The sequence below is a fragment of the Alligator sinensis genome, unplaced genomic scaffold, assembly GCF_000455745.1.
Source record: "Alligator sinensis unplaced genomic scaffold, ASM45574v1 scaffold1104_1, whole genome shotgun sequence".
In the NCBI taxonomy this organism is placed as follows: domain Eukaryota; kingdom Metazoa; phylum Chordata; order Crocodylia; family Alligatoridae; genus Alligator; species Alligator sinensis.
This window is the reverse complement of record NW_005843032.1, coordinates 312733-331005: the sequence shown is the minus strand read 5'-3', so window position 1 is coordinate 331005 and position 18273 is coordinate 312733. Positions and strand designations below refer to the sequence as shown.

At 46.9% G+C, this 18273-nt stretch overlaps 1 protein-coding gene across 1 annotated transcript in view; it reads left to right on the top strand.

Moving 5' to 3' along the window:
• LOC102384731 (transmembrane protein 68-like) overlaps positions 1 to 13445 on the top strand; it is a 38575-nt gene extending 25130 nt beyond the window's left edge. Inside the window, exons 5-7 of the mRNA XM_014526354.1 lie at positions 4531 to 4591; positions 6291 to 6430; positions 13238 to 13445. Coding sequence (XP_014381840.1) covers positions 4531 to 4591; positions 6291 to 6430; positions 13238 to 13342 — 306 coding nt within the window. The 3' untranslated portion in view covers positions 13343 to 13445. The remainder of the gene's footprint in view (positions 1 to 4530; positions 4592 to 6290; positions 6431 to 13237) is intronic.
• Positions 13446 to 18273: the final 4828 nt, after the last annotated feature.

The following is an 18273-nucleotide window of genomic DNA, read 5'->3' as shown; positions in this document are numbered from 1 at the left end:
CTTTCCCTTCTCTCTCCTGTGTTTCAAAGTCACTTGTTCCACTTATCTTTCCTCTCTTCTGTCAGCAGCTGTGCTCCTTTGGCTACTGAAATTTCCCTCTCTCCCACCCTGGCTCTTCCTTCTTGTGGCATCTCCTCCGATGTCATGCATTATGACTCAACAGATTCTTCTTTCTGACTTTCACTTTCATGTCTCTGCTGCTCCTCTGTAGATCTAGCTTTATTTGAGAAGGACCACAGACATTGCTGCTATAAGTATCCCTCTTCCCTGCAAATAATACACTTCAGTACTTCTTGCTTGGCACTCTGCCACCCTGTGTGCTTTCTCTTCATGTCTGTAGCATATTGAACACCAGCAGTATGTGGCCATGTGTCCTTCCTGCCCACAGTTGCTATAGAGTTTAGGCTGTCTGAAATACGTTGTAAACCTTTGGTGTGGTCCTACTTAGATTACTGATGGTACATGCATAATCCTGCCAGGAATCCACTCATCCCCCCTCATTATCACTTGAGCTCACTGAAGTCCTGCCCATATACTATATTTATTGTGTAACTTCTCAATATACATAACTTTTTGTACATAATTCCTCAACCCTTTTTCTATCCTCCTGCATCTCAAGCATGTCCATGTACATTTGAATAATTATCCTTTCTCTTGTCTTCTCTCCCACAATAAAATGTATCCCCTTATGTTCTTCTCTCTCACCTACTACTGCATACATCTTCCAAAAATCCTCAAAAACGTCTCAGCTCTGATATGAAACTTCCCAAGACTTCTGGTTCCAATGGAAGGCCTAGTTCCTAAAGGGTTCATCCTGGAAGAGCCAACAGGCTGCACAATGCTTTACCTATCATAGTGATGAACAGTTCAGGAGACTTGCATGGGATGGTTTAAACCATGACTTAGATGTTCTTTGGAATTCAGGTCCCTTGAGCCATCAGGACTGTGTCCTTTCTACCTTCTTTGCTGTAGAACTTGGATGAGGCTGACACCACCTCAAGGCTCTTTGTAAAGTGAATCTTGTTACCAGCTGCCCTTTAAGCGCAGAGCTTCATTTTGAGTTGTTGAACAAAAGTTTGCCAGGTCAGCACTATCGTTATGTAGTCAAATCAAAAAGCACTCAGTAGTTCCAGATCCAGAATTGTAAACTAACTGAGAAGTGAGTCCTTTTATGAAGGAGTGATTATTTTCTAGTCTACCATCACCTTGTGCTGACTGGAGTTCTTTCACCTTTGTGTTAGTAGTTCACCTTCTAGCAAGGAAGGATTTTAATGCCTTTTGGGTGATGTGTTTGTCCATCACTGTTCAAGATGCAGGCTCTTACAGACTGTGCTTGTGGAATCCATAATGTCTCTCCATTAAATGATGCATGTCTCTGAAAGGCAAGGCTGCTGGAAAATGTCCACTTGAGAATGAGAAGTTTTAAAAACCACTTCCAGAGATACCTGAAGAGTTTGGACAACTTCCTTCACTAGATGCTCAAAGGGAGAGAGGCTGCAATTAGACTTAGATAGACTACAGAAGTGGGCGGACGGTAATAGGATGGGCTTCAATGTAGATAAATGCAGGGTGCTGCACCTGGGGAGAAGGAATCCACAGCATACATACAAGTTTGGGAGCTCCCCCCTTGTGAGCACAGAGGCGGAAAGGGATCTTGGAGTCATTATTGTCTCCAAGATGAACATGAGCCGGAGTACTGCTTCCAGTTCTGGGCACTGCACTTTAAGAAGGATGTGGCCTGCCTTGAGAGGGTTCAGAGGAGGGCCACCCGCTTGGGTGGAGGGCAACAGGGCAGGCCCTATGAGGAGAGGCTGAGGGACCTGAACCTGTTCAGCCTCAGCAAGCGGAGGCTGAGTGGGGATTTGGTAGCTGCTTACAAACTCATTAGGGGAGATCAGCAGCAAATAGGAAGAGTCCTATTCCCCACAGCAGCACCTGGGGTGACGAGGAACAATGGCCAGAAGCTGCTGGAGAATAGGTTCAGGTTAGAGATTAGGAGGCACTATTTCACTGTCAGGGTAGCTAGGATCTGGAACCAACTTCCTAGAGAAGTGGTCCTCGCTCCTACCTTGGGTAAATTCAAAGAGAGATTGAATGAACACCTGTCTGGGGTCGTGTGATCCCAGTACATGCTCCAACCAGTGGCGGGGGGTTAAACTAGGTGATTTATTCAGGTCCCTTCTGACCCCTAACTACTATGAAACTAGATATGGAAGGTGCCTGAATCTTCTGATAGACTGGGATTATCATTCTGAGTATCTCCCCTCAAAAGGAATCATTCTTCAGTCCACTATAATGGGGCCTGAGTGTCTGGGGCATACACCAGGGATTAGCCAAACAAACAACTGAGGGGAGCACGAGCAGAGGATGTTAAGAACCAGAATGGATAACCCATTCTGTTACTTTGTTCAAGGCACCTTGGAATCCTCAAGGCCGAAAGAGCCACTTTGAACAATAGCCTGGAGGCCACTGAGCAACAGTCACAACTGCATGGGCACCCAATATGCACAGTGAGGAGCCATAGAGTATATGAAGGAGTGTGATATTGGGAAGGGCTGATTACCAGCATGTAGTTGGTGCCACAGCAATATTCAGAAGAAATGTTGCTTGTAGTGTTGACAAGGTCAAGTCAGAGGACAGTACTGAGTAGAGTTCTGGGTGAAGAGAAAATTCCCATGCAAGGGCACTTGTAAAAAGAATTAATTTTGGTGAGATGGTAAAGTCACTCTTTGTCACTGAAAGAATGGGCCTCTGAGCAAGAGATGACAAATCTGAAGGCAGAGAAGTAGTACCAAGCTTTCTGGTGTCTGTTAGTTCAGTCCAAAGACTGATGCTAAAGTATCTACAGTTGCCATGGGCTGTGCAATGCTCAGGGCAGAAGCAAGGAGACTTCTTATTCAACAGCTAAAGAGTTTCTGCTGTTCCAGATGATGATACTGTCTGACTATAATTTCTTTCTCCAAGAGTCATTCTGGGCTGAGGAATCTGAGATTGGAGGTTCTGAGAACTGTAAGGGGCTGTGAATAGTTTGAGACTTGGAATTTCAGTTGGAGCCTGTAAAAGCTGAAATTTGGATCAGCCAAATGTGGAAGAAGTGAACTTCTGCAACAGGCCAGTAATGGAAGGCCTTTTTCTAAAGCCAAAATAATACTACCAGAACCATTGACCGGCCACAGTGCCAGTTTCAGTGGTGCCAAGGAGGAGGGAGGTTCCTGATAGTTGATGTTGAAAGCTGCAAAGAGATCTGTAGTGTTGGCAGCATCTCTTGTCCATGGATTGGAGATCGAGCTCTAGGAGGTGTTCAAAAGGAGCATTATAGAGCTTGGTCAGTCCTTATTGGTGTAAACATTAAAGCTGTAACAGCCACCTGTGGAAAGAGGTAGGACAGGAGTCTGGGAGTGGATTTCTTCAAGACAGAAAAGACACTTGTACTTCTGTCTGAAGCTGGTCAGACACTGTTGCAGGACAGACATCCACTAACACCTACCAAGAAGGGAGTAGTCATGGGTATGAGCATTGTCATGTATCTATTTTCTTTCATTTCAGATAGAAAAAAAATAAGAAGGAAATACAAAAGAAAATCCCCATTCTTCTTAAGAAAAGAGGTAGAAAAATTGTCCCAGTTTAACAGCATTTTTCAAGTTTTCAGTGTGTTTCCAGGTCTTAGCCTTCTCACTCTTTCCTTTAAAGTGTGAATTACCATTGCCTGGCCCATATTCCCATGCAGATGTGATCTGAGGCCACTGAGCCCATTTGGGATGCAAAGTCTCCAGAACTACTTTGTGTGAATAGAAGAGTAACACTGAACTTAATTACTGCCATATTGCCTAATTCTGACCATACTATAAAAAAGATAAGATAGTACCTATTTGCACCCATGGCTACAGTTCATACAAACTTACAAAAATGGGAAAACTAAACGCAGCTCATCATTAGCACCAATAGAGACCCAGACATCATAACGATAAATCCAACTGGAAAAACATGCACGACATCTCACAAATCACCCCAAAATATTTAGGGTTCCCAAAACATACATTTCCTGAAAATATTGAGGGTTCCCAACGCATACATTTCAGGTTTTTCCCTGGAAAAAAAATCTGTGTGCCTTTATAGTGGTCCGTAACTTACTGGACAGGGCACTTCCTTGGAATATGAAAGACATCATTTCAGGTCCTTTTTCAACCCAAATTCAGACAAGACCCTTGAAGCTGCATCTCTCACTGTGAAGGTGCTTTATGTATACAAGACTACTAGATGTTCTGGCATGGTAGCTAATGATAAATCTATTCCTTGACCAGCTCTAATATTCAGATGTACAATTATGAATGAAGTGTGAATTATACAAAGGCTTATAGGAGACAAGACTTCTAAGCCAGATCCTATCTATCAATGGACTTTTGTTAGTGTATAAACATATATTTTTCTCTCTTGAAATAATTGAACACTTGAACAGAAAAGAAATATGGATTTTTAATTTCATGGTCATTATTAAATTCTTATCTTTTGGGGTTTTTTTCTCCTCCTCAGCCCATCATCCCAATGTATACTGAAAATGTTCGGGAAGCATATAGGATGCCTAAAGAAAGGAGTAAGAAGCATTTTAAATTATATATTCTGTTTGAGCATTTGTCACTATTCCATCTCAAAATGTGTATCCTAGAAATGTGTATCTTCCTTTGAATCTTTTATGTTTTTGTTTTCTCTCAATTGTGTGGAAAATGGAAAGTGCCCAAGGATTATCAGATATTAACATGTGTGTCTTGGATGAGGCATAGGCTTCTGACAGACATCCCTTTCATATTCTCAACAGTTATGCCTCCTGCCAGTCAGTAGCTTGTTGGCTGAACTGGAACACATCAGGGCTCCAACCAGCTGGTTCAAGGTCTGGTGCAGTCTTGGAGCTAGCTAGCAATAAGCTAATCATCAGCCTGCAAGGACTACACTGCGGCTGGCTTGAGCCTCAGTACAGTCCTGGGCCAGCCAGCCATCACCTGTTGGTTAGTTGGTGGGGACATACTGGGGCTAGTTGAAGACCTCAGTGAAGTCCTAACCCTGCCACATGCCCAAATTGGCATCATGGGATCTCCCCCTCCCCCTTTTCCCCTCCAAATATTACACATATTTTGTGTGATATTTTGGGGGCTGGTTTACTTTTTTGTGATGCCATTTATTGCCTGAATTTGTGGCTGTGTTACTATTTAAGAGACAATTAATAGACTAATTATGTCTTCAGTTTCAAGCTGAGGATCTTTTCTGAAGGCCTGTGGCATAATGGCAGGCAAGAGAACTATTAAAACAAGTGATTGTACTTACTTGAGGGTGGAGTGCAGATGGGTTTGCCAAGATGGGGACATTGCTGTTACAGCAGCGGTTCCCAACCTCAGGTTGTGACCCAAATGAGGGTTGCAGGGGCAATGCCAATGGTGCCACACATGAAGGATGAGCCACGCCGTGTGCCGGGGAGCTCTCCTACCCCCACCCCCGGGCTGCCACCACACACTGCTCCCAGCAGCAGGTCACAGCAAAAAAAGGTTGGGAACCACTGCATTACATGGAAGACTCTGAAGGAGATTAAATCCTTGTTAGCTGATGTGGCTTATGGGGCTGGTATGTGGACTCAAAGTATTAGTTAAACTGGGAACAACTATGGAAGGTGATCCAACTTGACTTGATGAGTCAAGTGGCTAAAATAGTGATTCTTAGTAAGCGTACTGGGGCACTCTTAGTAATCAGGATAAATTTTGAAGGGTGCTACAAGATATAAGGAGGTAAGACAAGTTTGAGGAAATAAGGAGATAATTTCAAGTTCAGGCTCATGTGGGCCTGGGCATTGCTCTGCCCCCACTGCCTGGTCCCTGTAATAATAAAGACGTTTTTGAAATAAGGTGTTGCTCAATTCATAGAAGTTAAGGATGTGTGTCTTTAGTGCAGCAGTTCTCAAACTTTTTATTCTCAACTGAGAATCAGTGCTTTTGGATTATGAAGGTGCTGAAATAAAACTCAAGCAGTCTGCACTGCACTGGACACCAGCAGCCTTTGAGTTAAAATATCCAGACTAGAGGTTAAGGAGGTAAGTGAAATAATAGAATGTGATGGTTTTTACCTATGAAAACTTATGCTGGCTGAACCAATCAATCTCAAAGGTGCCACCATGTCTTGCCTTTTGATTGTGATGGAAATGTTTAATATTTAAAAATTTGGCAGCTTTGTTTATTTGTTAAGTTTAATATATGTTTAGTCTTTCAGAGCTCTGAGCCTTTTCTTTTGTCTTCTAAACTAATGCACAGAATTAACTCGGTGGTTATATGAAACGCTTGGGTTGTCAGTCACTGCACCACGTGGAGGGCTTCCAGTCAAACTTCGCACACACATTGGAGAACCCATTCCATATGATCCAAATACGACTGCTGAGGAACTAGCTGAAAAGGTACATTGATTCCTCTAGCAATATCAAATTTTATTCTAGATCTTAATTTTCTCTTACTTTTACTTGAAATAAATATTTCCAGTGCATATATATCTTCATTTCATTTTATTGCAGACTTTATCTTAGAGTTTGAGTTATGGGATACATCAGGGCTCTCCAACTGGTGGCTTGTGGGCCACCTGTGGCCTGTGAGGGGTTAATTTACTGCTGCCCACCTCCTGCCCAGGTGCTGCTCCCCTTACCATAGTGGAGGCTGCTGACATCAGGCTTACCAGGATCCTCCCTGCTCTGTCATTTTTTGCTTCCTGATCCTGCCCCTGAAGGCAGGTCAAGGCAGGAAATCACTGCTGTGGGGGCCAGGGAGCCTAGGCTCAGGGTCCCCATGCAGAGGGGAGTGGTAACTTGTGTGGCATGGCACAGCAGGGAGGTGCCCATGCAGTGAAGTTCAGTAAGTGATGTACAGTGGTTGGAGACATATACAGTGTGTGGAAGCAGGGGGGCCCTCAGGCAGCACAAACACAGTTTGCATGGCATGTGGCCCATGGTCACTTTGAAGTTGGGCAGCCTGGATTATATAATGTTCCAGAGCCACACCTGAAGTAGCTGATTGTAAACTCTGCCAGTGATATAGTGTCGCCAGGGGTTTTAGTGGTGGGTATTTTTTCCTCTACTACTTGAATTGCAAACTTTTCCTTCATTTCTTGCCTTCCATGTCTTGTGTCACTTCTGTCACCATAAGATTGTGGCTGAAAAGTCTGGTCTTAAGCAGCATGGTTATTAAAGTTTCCAAGTTAGCTAGTCAGAGTATCAAGACTGCCCAGCATTGCATCAGAAAAATACTTGAAACTATTTTAATCTGTCAAAATTAGTGGGAGCTATTTGCTTAAATATTAGGTCTGTGCGAAATTTCAACCAGTGTTTCCTTTCAAAGCTGTTTCGATGCATTTTGATCTCAAAACAGCAAAATTGAAATGAAACGAAAGGCTTGGAAACAGCTTCAAAATGAAATGAGGGCACTCAAAACATTCCAAAAGCTTCGAAACGTTTAGCATTTCAAAGCCAGGCTTGCAGGTAAACATAAACTGAGAGGGAGAGGGAAGAGGGGTAAGAACTGTTTTGGTATTGACATCTAGCTCCTGGTTCGATTTCCCAGCTCTCTGATTGCTTCCCCCAGCTCTCCGATCATTTCCCCAGCTCTTCCTGGGGGGTGTGGGCCCCCAATCTGCATGCGGGGTTTCAGCAGGCTGCTGCTGTAGGCTGAGGCCAGTGGCAGCCGCTTGGCGCAGCCTGCACTGAGTGCTGGGAAGACTGTGGTGCTGCTGCTGGCCCCAGCCTGCAGTGGCAGCCTACTGAAATCCTGCATCCAGATCCAGGGGCCGGTGCCCCCTGGGAAGAGCTGGGGAAATGATCAGAGAGCTGGGGGAAGTGATTAGAGAGCTGGGGAATTGAATTGGGAGCTGGGAAATCGAACTGGGAGCTGGATTCCCCAGCTACCCAGTCTTTCCCCCAGCTCTTCTTGGGGGGTGCGGGTCCCCAGATGATGTGGGATGACAGCAGGCTGTCGTTGCCAGATGGTGATGGCGGTGGCTTTGGGCTATTTCCCCAGTCAACAGCAGCAGCCTGTTGAAACCCTGCACGCAGATCTGGGGGCCCATGGCTCCTGAGAGGGCTGTGGGGCTGTGCCAGACTCCTTCTGGTGGGTGTGGACCTCCGGATCTGCATGCAGGATGACAGCAGGCTGCCACTGCCAGCTGGGGCCAGCTGGGGCCAGCACCTGAGTCTGAGTGGTGCAGCCCATGCTGAGCTTCGGGAAGAACCCAGGGATGGTGCTGGCCCCAGCCGGCAGTGGCAGAATGTTGTCATCCCACACACAGATCCGGGGGCCTGCAGCCCCTGGGAGGATTGTGGAGCTTTGCCAGACTCCCCCCGGAGGGCATGGGCCCCCAGATCTGCATGCGGGATGACAGGAGGCTGCTACTTCTAGCTGGGGCCAGCATCAGCACCTCAGTCTGCTGGTGCAGCCCGCGCTGAGTGCTGGGAAGAACCCAGTGCTAGCACTGGTCCCAGCTGGTAGTGGCAGCCTGCTGATATCCTGCATGCAGATCCGGGGGCCTGCGCCCCTGGGAGGGCTGTGGGGATGTGCAAGACTCTTCCTGGGGGGGACAGGCCCCTGCATGCGGGATGACAGCAGCCTGCTGCTGCCAGGTGGGGCCAGGGCCCGCGCTAGCACCTGATTCTGTCTGGCGCAGCCTGCACCGAGTGCTGGGAAGAACCCAGTGCTGGCCCTGGTGCTGGCCCCAGCTGACAGCGGCAGCATGCTGTCATCCCCCTCACAGATCTGGGGGCATGTACTCCATGGGGGGGCTGCGGGGCTGTACCAGACTCCTACCAGGGGGTGTGGGCCCCCGAATATGCATGAGGGATGACAGCAGGCTGCTGATGCCAGCAAGTGATATGAGTTTTGCTTTGAGCAGTTTGAGGTGCAACTTCCCAAAACCCCTGCACCTATCTTCTTGAAACTTGGCAGGCTTTGTGCCCTAAGAAGTGGCTACTATCTCTGCAATTTTCATCTTAACCAGGCAAGAAATGACAAAGTTATAGGCATTGCCATAATTCCCCATTATAGCCTATGGGTGAAACGTCAATATGTGTCGAAACAGCATTGAAACAGCAAACCAGTTTTGATGAAACAAAACAGAACAGTGCTTTGAAACAGTGAAATGAAACACTGTCCCTTTGAAATGGCAAAGTGGAAGTCAAAACGAAATGGTGCTGCTTCACACAACCCTATTAAAATCTATGAGGATCTGGGGTCTAGGCCCATTCACATGCTTTAAGATTTGTTTAAGGTTCAGGTGTTTAACCTAAAGGCTACTATTAGTACTTTAGCCAGACCAACATCTGCCATCCTCTGGTTTATGCTGGTTTCAGTTCTGTAGACTCTAGTCTATGTGAATTGTACAAAATTATGGTTACTGGCTCAAATATATTTGGGCAAATTTGCCTGAAACGTCAGATTGCTGTCTAATGAGAGGTTGGGGGCAAAATTTGAGAAAGGTGCCTGCTGCTGCAAGCTATGGACTTAGGAAGGAGAGGGTTGGCAATGCAAGAATATTTTTCCTGACAATCTGTGAGCTTTTGACTGGCAGCCAAACTTGTTTTACTGGTGCATCTTTTTCCTGTTATGTTTTACATAATATAAATGCAATTCTTTTGCCAGGCCCCAGTAGCAGGGCTGTGTTCAAGTTTAGGAGTTTAATGTGGTGGGCTTGCTGGTAACAGCCCGGCTTGCCAGCTCAGAAGAGCTCCGAGCGATTGGTGGGGCATTCCCACCACTTGGGTGAAGGCAGGGGGAAGTCTTGCCCCCCACCCCGCACCCTGGGGTGAGGAGAAAAGCCAGGCCTGTTTGAGGACTATACCCCTCCCCATTTCCTGACTGGTCCATTTGCAATCCAGGGGGCAGAGCCTCTGGCTGGGATAAAAGAGCAGCGTGCCCGGCACACGGGCCACTGTGTCAAGGGACAGTGAAGAGGGCGGGCAAAGAAGAGCTAGCAGAGCTGACCAGTGGGGCGCAGCTATTGCCCTGAGGAGCCCGAAGAACCCGCTTCTCCAGATGGGAAGCGGCAGGCAGCCGTTTTCCCCAGCCGTGCCATGAGGGAATGTGGTAAGCGGTGCATGAATGGTGCATGCTGGGTCCAGGAGCAGACCGAGACCCTGGGAGCTGCTTGAGGCGGCTTGGGTCTCTAACCCATGGCATGAGGTCAGGAACTCAGTGCACAAATGGTGCACGCCGGGTCTGGGAGCGGACTCACACCCTGGGAGCCACTCGAGGCAGCTTGGGTCTCCAACCCCTGGCACAAGGCCAGGCCATTGGTGCACAGGCAGCGCATGGAGGGTCTTGGAACAGACTGAGACCTCGCCACTGTACAAGGTGGCTTGGGTCTCCAACCCCCTGGTATAAGGGAGAGCCACCAGTGCAAGGAATGGTGCACTGGGCCCCGAGTGGGCTGACAGCAGGAGGAGCCCAGGGCAGCTGTGGGCCGCTGCCAAGCCAGAAGTTCCACAACTGGGGAGACGGGGACAGCTGCACTGGGCTTTGGAGTCGTGAGTGCCAGGAAAGGGGATTTCCCACAGGAGAGGTGGGGAATCGCCCTTCAGTGAGCCTAACCTTGGGTAGAGAAGCCTGACAGGCAGGGACCCTTGGGTTTGGAGGTTCCCCTCATGGACTCTCCCAGTTGGGTGGTCGAGGGCCTGGAGGCACTGGGGATCTTTCCCCCTCTGGAGTGTTGCCACTGCTCCAGAGGCAGCCCACGTTGTTCTTTGTGACTTTCAAGGTTTACACTTATATCTGATGTTCTTGTGCCTCATATTTTGTAAGTTAACACCTTATATTTTGTGTATTTGTTTCTTATGTTGATGAGCTTACACTTTATGGAGTTTAAGGTTGTATAATCTTTATCTGAGATGCTGGTTTTGATCCTTTTAAATTATTTACCTGTATCTGGGGGGTGGGGAAACAGGATTGTGTGTGTGCATATATATATATATTGCATAAATTTCCAGGTCCCTTAAATACATGTATGTTCCACTTTAACTCTTATTTATTATTACATAAATTTGTACATAGTTAAGTTCATAGAGTGTCCAGGTCTGGCTCTATAGGGGTAGGAGAGAAACTACATGGAGCAGCAGTTTCATCCCACCATGCACCTGCCCTGCTAACTTTTCCCTTTGATTGGAGCGGGGAGTACACAACTAGGTACTACCCAGGCTACATTAATATCAACCACAGTAAAAAAAGGAAAGTTTTGGTTCCCAGGAAGAAGTTGGTGTTAAAATATTTGCTTGGGTTGCAGCTTTGCTTGACTGCAACAGTGGTTTCAAATTGTCCTGCCCCTCTTGCCAGGGCCCCCAACTCACCGCCACCCCCTTGTTCCCTGACTGGTCCTGGCATCATCCTGCTCCACTTGCCATGGACCTTACTGACAACCCAGAGTATTACAGCACACAGTTGAGAGACTGCTCCCTGCATGGTGCTGTGCTCCCACCTGGATATGAGATGGTGTTGCTGTGTTCTGTCTGTCAGAGCTTCCATCAAGTTGCAGGTGCTTAGTGTTTTTACTGATGACTACATCTTATTTAGGGACTTCACAGAAAAGAGGTCAGACCAGACCCTAGTACCCAGCCAATCACAACCAGGAAATTAGGGCAAGTCACCCATTGAACAGACTCCATGTGATGCAGCCACAGAGCCAGCCGTGCCTTGATCCCAGCTGGGTTGAGTAAGGCAATCAGGGCAGCCCCCGCACTGGTAGCCACAGGCAGCAGGCCCCACCCAATCCACTCTAAAAACTAGACCAAGTCTACAATACCCTTGTCTGAACAAAGGCAAAAGTTCTTGCTCCTGAACTTCCATGTGTTTTCTTGCTGGTATGCTGGTTAGATCCTTGACATTCCTTGACTTCAGTTCTCAGGTCTTGATTCTGATTTGACCTGCAGCACTGGCTTTTGGCTCGTGATCCTGGTGAACTCTTGGCTTACCCTGTCTCTAGCTATGATGGCTTCTACATTTGTCCTGATTTGACTTCAGCTATGGCTCCCAACTCCAGGTCTAATACCAGACTCCTCTGTACCCTGCAGTTCTCTGGGGAATTGATCTGAACTATACACGTGCTTCCAGTGTCTAACCCAGAGCTTTCCAAACTGTGTGCCACGACACATTAGTGTGTCGGCGGCAGTGTGTAGGTGTGTCGCGCGAAATGCAGAAAATATTGCAGAAGGGCACCGCGGAGCTCCCTTACTCGCGTCTGCTTCCCTTGGCCCCTCCCCCAGAACTGAATTACTGTGTCGCGAAATGATGCATGTCTAAAAAGTGTGTCACCAACATGAAAAGTTTGGAAAGCACTGGTCTAACCACTAGACAAGCAAGTCATTTAAAGCTCTACCATACCATATTACAACTCCTAGTTCATGCTCCTTTACACATTATTTTCTACAATCAGTTCTATAAAACTAGGAATAAATATTTGATCCTACACACCTCCTTTTCCTCAGCCTGCTCCGACTGCAAGAACTGTTCTTAGGGAAATGTAGACCATTGAGGAAGTGTAGCTGTAGGGCCAGTCAGGTCCATTCTATTTAATCAAAGGAGCTGTTCCAGTAGGCCTTGAACTCTGTAGTTAGTGCCAGTTAGAAAGGATTTTTCTAGTAAAGCTCTCCAAATTTGAGGGAGCTATTCACTGAATTCCATATCTCTGACTTCTGGAAGACTTGGGTACTGACTTCACAAAACCATATTCCCAGACTGTTTCAATGGGAATTAAAAAACCTAAAGTATTAATTAAGTGAAAAGATGGTACATTAGAATCTATTCATAATTTTGCAGGACAAGTTATGCAGTGCTTATTAAAATATAACAGCCATCTTGCTCTCATTTGGTCAGCAGATAATTTTGCCATACATTTCAGATGGAGCACAAATTAGGCCTTCTGCATTTATCATTTCAGTTTCATTATTATAAATTCATATGGACTGGGTAAGTCAGTAAGGTATGTATACATATAATGTTAGTATGTACTGAAAACCCATAATGAAAGTTATGCAGCTGCTTAAGTGCTCTCCAAAATTATAACTACAGTTCTTTTTTTTTTTAAAGGAAAATTGTGTAGAGAGATCTACATGCACCTTTTCTGTCCCCCAACTCCTCATTTCCAAGTTGAAAAAGATAACTGGAGCTCTACTATGTGTACACCTGCATAATGTGAAGACTTTTAAAAGCTTAACTATCTCTTCCTTTTTACTTAACAGACAAAGACTGCACTCCAAAATCTGATACAAAGTCACCAGCAAATACCAGGAAGCATATGGAAGGCTTTATTGGCACGGTTTGATAAACCACAAAAAGATGATTAGAACATGTTACCTATTTAATGACAGTTATAAAACCCAAAATTACATGTAGTTCAATAAGCATCCCACTGAAAATTTATGTAAAAATAAATGTTCCTCAAAAATGGTTGCTAGTTGATTGTCATTGATGTTGCATATTTAATTTAAAGGTGTCTGTATATTTGAAAATGATTTGATTAGTTGTAGTTGATTTGATCTGTCGAATGCAGGGTCCAATTCTGGAGGCTTTACCCAAGCAAGATTTCTGATGATTTTAATGGGAACCTTGCTTGAGTATGGACGGTAGCAACACATGGAGAGATTATGCAAAAAGATGCATTTTTGTGAAGTTAATGAACCAAAAGCAAAGAGGGCCCTTGTTCCTTGTCATCTGGCCCAGAGGACTCCCAATGGCTGTGGCCCTGTGTGCTACAACCAGCACATAGGGTCGCACAGTGCCCCAATCTCAGCATATGGGGCCTGGTGAGGGCTGAGGAAGGATTTAATAACAGTGAGCATGTGTAAATGACACAGGCGTTAATGTAGAACGCCTGAAAAATTTAACAGTTTTTTTGGTGCAGTGCATTTTTGTTTGCATGACACAGTGTTTGTGTTCGCACAAACTGCACTTTTGAGCGAGTTAAGCCTCGTGTGCCATTCCCCGCAGATTTCAGTAGGCAGAGTCAAATACGAATTTACCTTCTGTAACGTCTTTCCTAAAGTATTACAGCAGGAGATGCATGTAAACCACCTGGGCTCCCCAGTCCCTGCCCCTGGACTCTCACTGGGCAGTCCTGACTCATTGGGAGTCTCCCCTGGGCACGGTCATGGTCACCTCAAAATCCTTGTCACTTGCACCTGCCTATGCTCAGTTGCTCTGGTCTCTCTCCATGAGTATGTGATCCCAAAACCCCATCCCAATCCCAAAGACAAGCTGCTTGAATCCTCTCATTCCTTTCCCTTCCCGTTCCACCAAGTTACAAATATATGTGTTTTTTCTTTTACTTACTTGCTGGTTTTTTTTGGACTATATTTCCCAGCATTCCTGATCTCATTGATCTTTGTACAGTTTCCAATAGGAGCTTCCATTGGAACCCTCCCATTCTCTACCCACGTACACCATCAATCTGTTTGTGTAGTGCCACATATGGCTTTTGGAGGTGTGTTGTGAATTGTTTTATAAATGTTTTTGGAATGTTTTTGAAAATGTGGGTTGCTGTTCGGCTTGGACCTGCACCTGCCTACCCTGCCAAGAGCTATAATAGTTAACTTTCTCACCCATGTGGGGGAGGAAAGGGCACATTCAGATGTGGGTGATCGTGCGTAATGCTCTCTTCCCCCAAACCACTCACAGTCTGGAAGCAGCAAACCCCTAGCCCAGTCCAGATTTCCTCCTCCTTCCCCTGACCATCTTCCCTTCCACCTCCCATCTGCAACACTGCATGCCTCTGTAGACAGACACAAATTTGAAGTGTAAATGAATTTATTTTAACATAACCAAGAGAAAGAAAAAAGCACTCATCTGTGTTGTTGTCAGCAATATATCCTGCCAGACAATCATGCACAAGGGCTGCCCAACCAGCCTCTCCTTCAGGATATCTCCTTGGTCCCTCTGCTGCTGCTGCTGCCCAGACATGTCTCTGTTGTTTGGCCACTGCCTATCTCACTTCTTCTTCCCACGACTCCTTGAAAACCTCTTCCCGGCTCTCACAGATATTGTGCAGCATGCAGACTGCCACTACAAAGGCTGTGATATTTTCTTGCTCCATCTCGAGCTGGCACATAAGCGCCCTCCATCATCCTTTCAGTCAGCCAAATGCACATACCATGGCCATCCTGCAACTGCTCAGACAGTAGTTAAAAACCAGCTTCTGTGGATCGGTGATGTTCCCTCCATAAGGCTTCATGAGCCAGGGCTTTAAGGGGTAGGGAGCGTCCACTAATGTAATCGGGGGCATGACAACACTGTCTCCTCCACGCCGGGTGCATAGTGTCCTTTCTCTATGAGGCCAGGCAAAGGGAAGTTTCTGAACATGCACACATCATGTGCGCTGCCGGCCCACCTGGTATAAATGTTCATGAAGCAGACCTAGTGGTTCACCACGACTTGCAGGATCATGGGGGCATATCCTTTTCTGTTTGTGAAATCCCTCTCCCTACCCACAGGGCACAGCACTGGGATGTGAGTACTGTCTAAAGCCTCCACGTAGTTAGGGAACCCCTTCTCATTAAAGCCATCTATGACTTGCTGCAGATTTGCCAGGGAGATAATTTTGTTTGCAACGATCTCCTTAAGTGGCTGGCATACCTCATGATTTGCCAGCCTGACTATGCAGGCAGCCATGCCAAACTGGTTCGCAATGTAGCAGAGGCAGGATGGGCTGGCCAGTTTCGTTATGGCCATTGCAACCCTCTTGTCTGGTTGGATGGCCCAACACAGGTTAGTGTCCTGCTTTGTGATGTGGAGCCCTAGCATTGAGACGATATGACAGAACATCCCCCTTTTCATTCAGAACATTTCCAGCCACTGCTGGTTGTTCCAAGTCATCAGCATAATTCGCTCCCACCATTCTGAGCTGCTCTCACAGGCCCATACTGTGCAGATTCTGGTCCTCCTCAGGTTTCTCAACAGAGCCCAGTCAAATTCCACTTCTTTGCTTTCCTCTGTGTACTCCAAGTCCTCTGGGTACCTGTATCATCATCTTATTGTCATTAATGCTGTTAAACCAGGAACACAACTTGTCAGTGAACACTGTAGCACAGTTCCTATCCTTCTCAAGCATTGCAGCAGTAATCCCCAGGTAAACAGCATTTGTAGAAGCAGTACTGCCACTTCCTCCTCCTACTGCTCACCCATGTCCTCCATATTCTCCATGTCAAAGGACTCTTCATTGTGTTGTTCTCCATTGTCACGTATTTCATCCTCGTTCTCCATTTTGCACCTCTCCGTCAGCAGCAGCTTCTCACCTGTCTGCACCAAGCAAGGGGCAGGGACTGGAGGGTGTTGTGTGGTCTGGAGCTTGGTGTAACTGTTTTTTCAACACTTTACCCTGGCACCCCAGGGCATTAGGGCTTTTGCACATCTTTTTTTCCTTTCATCCTGATCTTAGCTGCCACTGGTGTTCTGATGTAATCAAGCCGGCAAACAAAAGATGTTTTGCCTACTCCTCTCCTGGTAATGTAGGCTACTCAAAACTTTTGCCACTTTAGGGAAAACAGGCTGTGCTTCTGTAATAAAATTATTTTGTACAAGCAGGCAGGTAGGGATCGATTTTTGCAACATTCCGGGCCATTGAGCAGCCATCCCAAAGTACAATGGCCTTATTGGGTGTTTTGACACTTACAGGTAATGACTTCACAATCATTGGAATTTTCCCAGACCTTCATGCAAACACAGCCTGAGTATGAAGGTACCCCCTCGCCCAAAATTTGCTATCCCCTTTCCCAAATCACTTGTGCTGTTGACCATGAACTGCTTCACCATGTTTCAGAAAGCCAAGGCCAGCAGGATGGAGCTGACAGCCCAAGATGCTGATACCTCCAATGCCTGTGGACCCAACTGGACCCGAGAAGAACTGGAGGATTTAATCAATATTTGGTCAGAGCCAAAGCTCATTGATGGACTGGAAAGTAGGAGGAATAAGCCAAGCCCGTTTATGTCAAGATCGTAAAAGGTGTGCAGGTGCGAGGGCACAATCGTGACTGGACTCAGGTCCAGTGCCAGATCAAGTCCTTGAGATCAGCATTTTACAGAGCCAAAAATGCAAACTCTCATTCTGGAGCAGGTCACACACTTGCTACCTTCTGTGACAAACTGTCCATCATTTTCTCCAAGGCTGTGGGTGACAACCCAGGTTTGGAGACTTTCAGCATCAGGGCTGGGCAGGAGGAGGAGGTGGCAGCGGCCCCTCCTGAGGGTGAAACCATGAGCTAGCATGCCTCAGCTGTATGGAGACCACTCCCTGCTCCCTGGTGAGTGGAAGGAAGAAATGTCAATCACCATACACTTAGCACCACTTAGTCCCATTCCAGGGAGGTATAGGAATCTTTCTTTCTTGATTAGCAGTGAAATGTATATTTTCAAAATTGGCTAAAATATGGTATCTTCCATGTTTCAGGGATCTGTTTTGTAGCTGTGCTGGTCTAAGACAAAGAACAATACAGTTAGGCTGTCACTAAATCAGGGCTGGGCTGATGAGGGGGAAGACAGATCAAGCTATGGGCTGGGCTTTGCCTAGCCTGTGCTGGAGGGGGCAGGGGTGATGCATAGGGGGTGCATGGGGGTGTACATGCACCCCCTGAGAGTGCTGGTGCACGCCCTGACAGACAGCACTCCCTGCTTAGGTGACAGGCAGGGGGGCAGGCCGGAACACTGGTGCCCCTCCATGAACCCTGGCCAGAGAGTGGGGACACCAGGTGGCGCCAGGAGAAGTGCCACTGCCACTTCCGGGAGTGCCTCTTGTGCTTCCCGGTTGGCACGATTGTCCGCAGGGGACCCCCGCCCCCAAGTCGGTGAGATTGGCTGTGGGGGACCTCATAGTTTCATAGTAGCTGGGGTCAGGAGGGACCTGAACAGATCATGTAGCCTGACACCCTGCCACAGGCAGGAATGAATGCTGGATTCACAAGACCCCAGACAGGTGATCGTCCAACCTCCTCTTGAATTTGTGCAAGGTAGGGGTGAGGACCACTTCCCTGGGAAGTTGGTTCCAGATTTTGGCCACCCTAACTGTAAAATATTGCCTTCTGATCTCCAACCTAAACCTTTTCTCCATCAGCTTATGACCATTGTTCGTTGTCACCCCAGGTGGTGCTGGGGAGAAAAGAGCTCTGCCTATTTGCTGTTGATCCCCCCTGATGAGCTTGTAGGCAGCCACCAGGTCTCCCCTCAGCCTCCTCTTGCTGAGGCTGAACAGGTTCAGGTCCTTCAGTCTCTCCTCATAGGGCCTGTCCTG